Source organism: Primulina huaijiensis, chromosome 17, assembly GCF_012295235.1.
Source record: "Primulina huaijiensis isolate GDHJ02 chromosome 17, ASM1229523v2, whole genome shotgun sequence".
NCBI lineage: Eukaryota > Viridiplantae > Streptophyta > Magnoliopsida > Lamiales > Gesneriaceae > Primulina > Primulina huaijiensis.
Window position 1 is genome coordinate 2,336,762 of NC_133322.1, and position 10,552 is coordinate 2,347,313.

The 10,552-nt window shown below is 30.3% G+C and overlaps 1 protein-coding gene across 1 annotated transcript in view; it reads left to right on the forward strand.

The window, feature by feature from the left end:
• The window catches only part of LOC140963430 (uncharacterized), a 4,034-nt gene extending 980 nt beyond the window's left edge, over positions 1-3,054 (forward strand). Inside the window, exons 4-7 of the mRNA XM_073422753.1 lie at positions 69-157; positions 434-558; positions 937-1,013; positions 2,130-3,054. Of these exons, the coding sequence (XP_073278854.1) occupies positions 69-157; positions 434-558; positions 937-1,013; positions 2,130-2,737 (899 nt within the window). The 3' untranslated portion in view covers positions 2,738-3,054. The remainder of the gene's footprint in view (positions 1-68; positions 158-433; positions 559-936; positions 1,014-2,129) is intronic.
• The last annotated feature ends 7,498 nt before the right edge of the window (positions 3,055-10,552 follow it).

The window sequence follows — 10,552 nt, forward strand, 5'->3', positions numbered from 1 at the left end:
TATTGTAATAATATATTTAATTTGAAAGAAAAAATAAATAAATGAGATTTATAAAATGATTTTGGCAGGAGCTTATGATAACGAGGAGGATGCAGCTCGAACATATGATTTAGCGGCTATAAAGTATTGGGGGGATTCAACCACCCTAAATTTTCCGGTATGAATTAATTTTGTGAATGTATATTTAATATAATATAATTTCTTAAATTTTTTCCATATCAATTATATATATTTTGTTTTTTTTTTCGATCGTTCTAAATATATAGTTAAATATTTACACATTTAATATAATTTTTTATTGTGTAAATGTGTTTGTAAACTTTATTTTTTAATGATTTTTTAATTAAGATAAAAAGTAAATAATTTTATATATTTGAGACGGAAAAAATATTAATTATAATTATTATTTCACTGACTAAAAATTTAATTTTAGCCGGAGACATACATTGGAGAGAGAGAAAAAATGGGGCGATTGACCAAGGAAGAGTTTTTGGCCACGCTACGACGTCAGAGCAGTGGGTTCTCTAGAGGGATTTCAAAGTATCGTGGTGTAGCCAGGTACCACTAAAATTTGGTATTAGTCTGGTTTATTATGCTTTCACTTAAAAAAATTTATTGCAAATTGTATCAAATTATTTTTAGATTTTGTCTCTAACATGTGTGGATTTTCATAGTTGTTATGATTTACAAATGAAAGAATTTTATTCGAAATTTATAATTTATTTCATGAAGAGTAAGTTTCTTGTGAGACGAATTGACTTGATCCATATTTACAATGAAAAATAATAATTATTATATTTTTTAATAGACCGGATGAGGTCGAAGATCATTCTCATAAAATTGATTCATGAGACGATCTTACATGAGTTTTTATGTTGCGTAAATCAAAGGATGTGTGTATGGACGGACCAAGTTCAAAATGAGTTTTTTTGACAGGCACCACCACAATGGTAGATGGGAGGCTCGAATAGGAAACGTTTCAGGGAACAAATACCTTTATTTGGGAACCTACAGTAAGTTAATTTTAGCTTTGTAATTACTACATTTGTGTCATCTTTATTTCATGATTATTTTTCCGTTCTAGTTCGCGATTAAGATTTTAATGCGACTAGCGGCTGCTAATTAAAAGCTACCTACGAAGCCGTCTACGGTGGATTAGTAGCTTAAGAAGATATTGATTAAGATACATGAATTAGGTTGGTATGTCAACTTGTCCAATGTGATGAACTTAGATTATACATGTATCGGAGTCGAAATAAACCAATCCCATGCATGCCTATTTTCCCTTCCTCCACCTTTGAATATCTACTTAATCTATGAAAAAACATATACCTATGATCATTTAAAATGTTGCCGTTGTTAGTTTTACAATTTAAAATCCGCCCCAAAAATTGGCGAATTCTTATATTCGAAGGGGCGCGACTATCTTGATCAGCTCGCGATACTGATAGTCGAATAAGTAACAACCCATAGCTAGTCTGCGATCATCATATCCGTGGTTATGAGATCTTTTGGGAAGCTGTCAATTTGTTGGATGCATGGGACCTCGTTTTGTTAGGCGAATCTATGTGCACAAGAAATTAGGTTGTTTTTGGAGGGTGTGAGCCAAAATGAATTTATTTGTTTGGTTTGTTAAATGTCATCCTTGGTATTTATTTATCTACAAAATGCCATTTTTTTATATGTGGATATTTTTATTAAATATTATAATGGTTATATATAAATTCAAGAGAAATGCAATTTTATGTATTGCATGCATTAATATGTGGAAAATACCTGTGTTTTGATTTAAAATTATTAAACCTTGATATTATGTAGTAATTTATCGATATATTTAGTTCGATTACGTCATCTTTTACTTGTTATTTATTTTTTGATATCTCAATATCATGCTTTATACATGCATTAATTGCATAATATTGTAATTAATTAACATCCATTAATAAGCTGGTCATGCATTTTATAACGACTAATTTATTTCAATTATTGTATTTTAAATTTTTACAAACGTTTTTGGGAAATATTTTTATCTTCTGAAAAATAAAATTCATATTTTAAAGTTACAATTTTATTTTAGAATAATAGTATGTTTCATTGTTCCCATGCTTTCATTTATTTAATTAATGCAGGCACCCAAGAAGAAGCAGCGGTTGCATATGATATGGCAGCAATAGAGTTCAGAGGCCTCAACGCGGTAACCAACTTCGACATCAACAATTACACCGATAAGTTGAACAAAATCCCACCAGAGCAACAAGATTTGCCAGGTAAAGACGAAAACACCGGCTCCCCCGACGACGACAACAAATTACGAGTAGGCGAAGCATTTGATCATGATCATCAAGAAGATGGAAACCAAGTGATCATGCAACCGCTTGTTTCGAAGATAGATTCAGTCAACTCCAACGATCAGTTCCAAGACGTGACGACCATGATCGAGCACGAGCACGAGCACAAGCATCCATGGGACGTTTTCCTCGATATAGGTATCAATTCATCACTTCCATCCCTGGACATGATTCCTCTCCATAAGGCATATGGGTTGCAAGGACTTTTCGATGACAATGGTTTCGAAGAAAATATCGAATGTATTTTCGACGGGTCGTTCGATGATTACAAGCATAATGTGGTTGCCGACGATGTCTCTGTGGTTCAGGAGGTGAAAGGCAAAGGTTTGTCTACCTCCTCTTCTAATTCATCATTGTCGACGGACACTTCAATTTGTAGGAACTCCTAAGTGTGTGATTTCGTGTCCTTTCTTTTTTCGGAATTTTTCATGTTTTGAGATTTGAACTTGTGAGGCGATTATAAGTTTAGCTCGGAAAAGACTAGCTATGGAGATGAACCCCTCAAATAATAGGTGTGTTTCAAAGCTTAATTATAAGTACATTTTTTGAGTCCCGTTCGAGACTGGGCCTCGTACTGGGCCTGACATGTTTGAGTCCAAGTTTCTAATCGTTGATAGACAAACTCGTAGGTCTTACAATTGGGCCGATTCCAGTTTGTCCAAGTATTTGTACCTTCATCCACCTGTGTCTAATGTTTTCGCAATCTTCTCAACTAGAAAATATTAAGTGAAAAATGAAGCAGTGTGTTCTTAAATTTTCCTAGAAAAGGAGATAGCGTATCTGTCATCAAGATTCACCGAATTTGAGACGAGATTTCGAATTCATCATCAAGATTCACCAAATTTGAGATGAGATTTCGAATTCATCATCAAGATTCACCAAATTTGAGACGAGCGATGAGCGCGACTGGATGTAGGACATGCTAGAAGAGTTTAACAAAATTTAAAAGTCACGTATATATATTAATGCATAATGTCTACATGAAATTTTAAAAAAAAAACATTTAATAAGTATAACTAATCATGACCCCTAACCAAACACGCACAAAAATAATCGAAATTAAAGAAGCATTCTTTCTCGTGTGGAAAAGTGACTCCAATTGTCTCTTTTTTCTCAAAGAATCTCATGATTCTCTTATTGATCATTTCTTGTAGAATATTTTTAAAAGCCCAACAAACATTAATATTATGGTTGAAGGAATCATGATACTTACAATAGTCACTTCTAGTTGGTATTTTATGATTTGGGGGAAAGGTTATGAATTTTTCTTTCACCAAATGATCAAAAATTTATTATATATTTGACTCATCAAAGGTGTATTTCGTTTGAACTAAAGATGCATTTTTTCTGAGAAATTATTCATTCTCGCGTTTTAATAACGGGACTGTACGTGATCCAAAATTCGCTACTTCTGCCAATGTGACTTCTTCAACTTCTTGGAAGTAAGAGCTAACAATAGACTTCCTTTTATGACTTTCCTCACGCAATAATTCCTCATGCTCCGATACTTTGGCGGCAATCTCATAAAAATCGTGAAACTCCATCCCTTAGAATTTCTTTCTCATCTCAAAATCACGTCTTCGTTGCGTCATTTTCACATATTCTGATTTCGAAAGGAAAACACTGTACTGACTCCTCACTTTTTTGAATTTGCATATAAAATCATTAGCAGATTCTTCAGGTTTCTGGACCATTTTCGACAATTCCGTTATACTAATCTCAGTATCTATTCTGAAAAATTGTGTATGGAACTGGTATTCCATGTCATGCCAAGTCATAACAGGATTTCGAGCCAGTGTGGCATACCAAGTAAACTCAGTGCTAGTCAATGAATTGGGAAAAAAACGTAGCTTGTAGTTGGAAAAGTTATCCAAATTTGATAGTTCCACACAATGTATCTTAAACCTCACACATGTTCCACACTAGATTGGTCATCTTCCCCCGAGTGTAAAGTAATGTTTGGAATGCGATACACTCGTGGATAAGGATTTTCACGATCAACAACATCGGGGTATGGCTTGTGAAACTCTGGTCAGTTGATTGGCCTTACCCCTAAGCCATACAACTCTTGAATAACATCACGTACAGTCTCGAAGTCCAAGTCTGGAGTTTGTCTTAACGGGTAAGGGGAATAATTTGCCCCCTGAGTGTTATTCTCCGAACTTGGAATTGAATATCCATGCATTCCCCCATCACTATACATCCCTGGATGCGTGTCAGGAGAAGTCACATTGAACATATTACCAGCTAATTGTTTACCATTGCTGTAACTTTTGTGTTTCGTCCCCAATTCCTCTTCCATCATGTGTGGAGGAGTATATTTTCCTTCCCTAACAAACCCTAGAGTCGGTGATTCCTCCAATTTGTTTCTCACGAAAACTTGCGGAGCGTGCTAGGCACGTGATCGTGCCAAATATGAAATGATCAGACTTCTTTATCAAGCGTTGTGTGTCCCGATTTGACAGTTAGTTCTAAATCCTTCAATATGGCTTCAAAACGAAAAATATAAACTGAGAAATATGATGAAATTGTAGAAAAAATCCATAAATAACATCAAATTTAATTACGTTGTTATGAACATGAATGATATTTTTACAAGAAATTTGGAAGAATATGCCAAAGTCTAAAGAAACTAGAATGCTGAAAATTGAAAAATACACAGATAAACTATTGAAAGAAATTGAAGAAGCTTTGTTGCTGTTTTTTGTTGAATGTTTGTCGTGTATTTCTGATTCTTCCTCTTAGCTTTTGTTCAACTCCATCGAACAGTTGATTATGTTTCATGGATCGTAAGTCAATTCCTCTTATCGTGGTGTTCAACTGACTCCTTCTTGGATTTGTCTACTCGGCCTCTCGGCATTATGCGGGATACTATTATCATTAGACTTCAAAGATTTGGAAATTTTGGAGCAGTTTACCTTTAAATAAAATAAATAAGATAACATATATGTTTCAAATTTGTAATAGAGGCAACGGGAAACCAAATCAAAGTTCGCATATAATTTTAGTCAATAGTTGATTTTTATTTGATTTCATACATTAAAAAAAAAACTCGAGATAAATATGTAATATGATCTCTTTGAAATTTTGCAATTGCTGCTTGTTCGTATTTTCCAAATTCTCGAGTAATCCACGAAATAACTTTTGAAAAACAAGTCAAATGAGGCTGCGCACGTGAAAATTATATACTATTTATCATCACATTTACAAAATCTTCTTGCTCTATATTGTCCATCACGTCAATTCAATATAAATCCCATACTTTCTTTAAATATTAAATTTTTTTACTCGATTTTTTAAAATTAATGTATTAAATTCCACGTACACTTTAAAAAATAGATTATTTTAATTGTTTTTAAGTTTAATGCTAAGTTATTAATTCTGATATATCTCTCCGTCCAATAAAAACTAAACCATATTATATAGAGGAAAATTTGTTTTCTTTATATATATTTGTTTTTTTTGGTGATTTTAATATTTTATATCATCAAATCTGGGTATTAGTCTATTATATATTTTTTCGATTCTAGTCTTTTTTTAACAGTACTAATGTGATATCTATATTGAACTGATATGAGTAGTGTCATATCAACACTTTTGAAAAAAAATAATAAAAATTTCAAAAAATGAAAAGATACATGGATTAATAGAAATCTGATGACATACAAAAATAAAAATCACAATATAAATAAATAAACAAAATCAAAAATACAATTTTCCATATATATCCATCTCTAGACTTGATAGAATGTGAGAACGCGAATAACTTGGTTGACTAAATGAATTTCATTTTTTTATTTTATTACTGAAGTGTGTGTATATATACTGTGGGTGGCTAAACGAGTCTAGGTAGAACGACGTAAAGTATTTAGGGACAAAAAGTGAATTTATTTTTTAAGATTATACGATCTCTTATGTATTATATTAAATAACACAAAAGCTCTAGTAATACTATTTTACGGATCGATTTTGTAAGAAAAATCTCTAATCTAATCCGATCAATATGCAAAAAAAAAATTATTTTTCATTCTAAATATAGATAATGTCAACTGTCAATATGTCTTATAAAAATAAATTTGTGAGATCTGATAACTACTCATTTAATAAAATAAATTTTTTATATTATATTTAATAAATATATCTGAATCTAAAGAAGCTTCTATTTCTCGTTTTTCCTTGATGCTTCCTTTTCACGTATCAAAAAAACACTATTCTCCATTGATGTCGTCTTTATCTCCTTCCACGAAGCACCCTTTTCTTAATATTTACAAGATTATATATACAGATGGTAGTATGTATCTACACACACACACACACGACTTTTATTTATATATAAATCCTCCATCGCCTCACAGCATTTATCGCGTAAACTAACAAAATTTTGTGACGCAACTTCCTCAAAAATTTCAAAAGATTTGATCTTTTGAATGGATGTTAGTCAAAGTGTTCCAAGAATGGCGAAGAGACAAAAGAAGAATTCCAAAGAGAAGAAAAAAGGCAAAGATTCACTCAAAGTAGTGTACATCTCTAGTCCCATGAAGGTGAAGACCAGTGCCTCTAGGTTCATGTCGCTCGTGCAACAACTAACGGGGAAAAACTCCGACATCGCGCAATTCAACGATGATAAAGTCAGCGAGTTTCTTGAAATTGATCTGAACGACGGAGCTTCAGCTACCCAAGAGGAGACGAGTGATCGGTATTTGTCATCGATTTCGAAATATTCAAATGATACAACTACATGTAACTCGTCGAATTCGTTCTTCGAGTACGTCGACGACGGTCGACTTATCTCTCCAATGGAAGATCAATTTTCTGGGATCTTTGGGTCGAATTCGTTTTGTGATCATTTTCTTGTAGATGTGCTGGGAAGTTATACCGACTTGTGAAAACAACTTCGTGTGGTATTTTTACTCGTATACCACATCTGGACATAATATTGTACTGCTTTATTGGTTAGCTAATATGATCTTTTGTACAGAAAAAAATTATATAAATTTAGTAATTTTAATACCGATGTAGTATAGATAAATTTGTACTTTTGATTATGTATGTTTTTGGATTTGAGTTTTTATGTTATTAAATTTCAATTTTTAGTTCCACGTTTATTTTTGTAAATTTTAGTGTCAAGTTGGGAAAATATGAATAAAAAAAAATCAAAATAGAACACATTAAGACAGAACTTTGACATCAACGGTATAGAGAGAATACACGTGACAAAAAATGCAATTTTTACTTAATACTATAATGCCATGAAAACTTTGGTCTAATGAGGGAATTAAAGGCTTGATTATATTTATGAGTTTGAAAGATTATACAAAATATAAGAGAACTATTATTTAATAATATCGACGAAAATACTGGACTGATTAAACGTGATGTTTCATTTTTATTTTCTTGAGTTGAAGAGAAGTTTATTATACTCGAGTCTTGAATTTGAGATCTCGTTCTAAACTTGATACTTTGTATTAGATGAGCTTATAAAAATTATATACAATTTAATAGACTAATTGTAAATGCTTTTATTTAAATTACAATACTATTCATTAAAAAGTATATTTACGCACAAATATTAATTTTCGAAGACATGTCCCTTGGTCATTTCGGAAAGGAATAATGCATATTTTTTTAATTAACCATGCATTTGAAAAATAAGAGAAAATAGATATACGAAGGTGTGTNTATTTTTAAAGGATTACGACGAATGACTCATCATTTGAACACTAATTATTGCTCAAAGCAAACCTTTCAATGATATTAAAAAATAAGTAAGTTTTTTGTGACACGGTCTCAAGAATTTTTATCTGTGAGACGGGTCAACCCTACCGATATTTACAATAAAAAGTAATACTCTTAGCATAAAAAGTAATATTTTTTCAAGGATGACCTAAATAAGATATTCGACCCAAGAAATTAATCCGTGAGACCGTCTCACAAGAGTTTTTGTGAAAAAATCATATTAAAATGCTTAAAAAAAGAATAAATAATGCATATATTAATTTTTATGTTAAATGAATAAATTTTCAGTACAACCTAATACTGAAAAATATTATTTTATATTAAAAAGTATTAATTTTGATTACATATATGAATTAGGTCGACTCATCTCACGAATATAGATATATAAAGAATATAAATATGTCAGATCGTTTGATGAGATATTTACTATAATTAAATTAGCATCACAATTAATCTTACTCCATGTGTCCTATATATTTAATATTTAGGCTGAATTTTCTTTTGTGGACCATCCCAAATATATAACTTAGTTTTCATCTTTAATATTATTTTATCTACTCTTACACAAATCTATCTCTATTTATTTTACTTTTTTAATTATTGATTTGTTCATAACATTAATTAAATAAAGGTCAAATGAGTAAATTATTTATAAAATTTATTTTTTTCAAAATTTTTTAATGTATACGAAATCATACAAATATAAATATATGAAACGGATGAAGTATTTGAAGTTATTGTTTATCCATCGAATAATTCATATGATACATTTTTTAGTCATTGGGCATTCACAGATAGCAAATATAACTTCACCGTATGTTTTATTAATAGATATCTTCTGTTATGATCTTACAGATTTATACTTGTAAGACGGGTCGACCCAATATATATACAGATTGAAATCAATACTTTTGAGGTAAAAATAATGCTTTTTCTTATGTCGAATCGAGTAATATATACCTTAAAACAGATTAATACTTTCAGCGTAAACAAATGTAATAACGAACGATCGCTTTCCGCTTTACAAAAAGTTATAAATGGTAATAACAGTACAACTCAAATATTTTAAACTATACAGCAATTTAAGCACCACGTTTCGATTGCTCTAATAAGAAATGACAATTACTGCACTTCAACAATCTTTCTCCCAATAATTACACTATTTGCAATTAATGATAATCGAATTCGTGACCTCTGCTCTCAGGGGCGGAGCCACCCTTGGGGAGCCCACCTACTTTTTTTTTTTTAAAAAAATAGTAATTTTAAATTTATATTTTTTTAGCCTATATTAAAATTAAAACAAATTTTTTATAAGTTTTATTTTTTTAATTTTTTTAGTCTCATGTTTAAAAATTAAAAATAAAACAATTCCCATAAATCATAACTCATTACTGTTTATGAGTTGTTTATTGTCGTATGCTATGAAATTATGCAACTTTGAGATAAAAAAATTCAACGACTCTAAAATTATATTGAATATTTAGATGTGATTATTCAAGTTGCAATAATATTATCTTATGATGTATATGAAATTTGGAATTTGAATTTTTATCATAAAAATCTATTGTTTTATATTTTCGGAATAATAATAAATTGGTTGAAATGTATAATGATTATTGATGTGCAATTATTATTGGACTTGTTTTGTGATTTTTCAATTTATAATAACCGAAAATTGAATAAGTATGAAATTTGAAAAATAATTATTTGTTATAAAATTTTGAGAATATTGAATTTTTCTAGTTAAGTAACTAAGAGAATGAAGAAAATAAAACTGTCAAGTTATTTTTAAACCAAAGAACATATATAAAAAAATAACGGGCAAACATCAATTACAGTATATGAGTGAATAAAATATCGATTTTAACAAAAATAATAGATCGAAATGAATTAATTTCAAAATTTGGTTCGGTGTTGAGGTGCAATAATTGTCCCTACTAGATAGAGCGATCAAATAAAGTTTACAAAGATATAAATATTATAATTTCTAATTAAATTTATTATACAATAGTACTATATTTAAAAATATTTTTTAATAAATAAAATTTAAATTCATTTAATCCAATTTTTATATTGCAATTTTTATTTTAAAAAAATTCTAAAATTTCGGTTGATTGTGTTACTGATCGAAATAATCGATTTTTTCGATTTGGTTTGTTAGGTTTTCGCAGTAAAGTTTGGTCGGTTCTTTTTATTAGAAAAAAGTTCAATTAATCCGATTTTAGAATATTGGTTCAATTTTAACTGAATCTATTATCGTTTAACACATGATGGAGCCAGCCCCAGATATTTAAGAATCCTGGCTCCGTCCCTGTCTGCTCTGATGACAATTGTAGAACCAAACACTTTACCAAAAATTATAGCTGGTAGTAATGGTACAACTCAAATATTTTAAACTGTACAACAACTCAAACACTACATTTTGATTGTTTTAATAAACTAGAACAATTATTAAACCACAATATAAT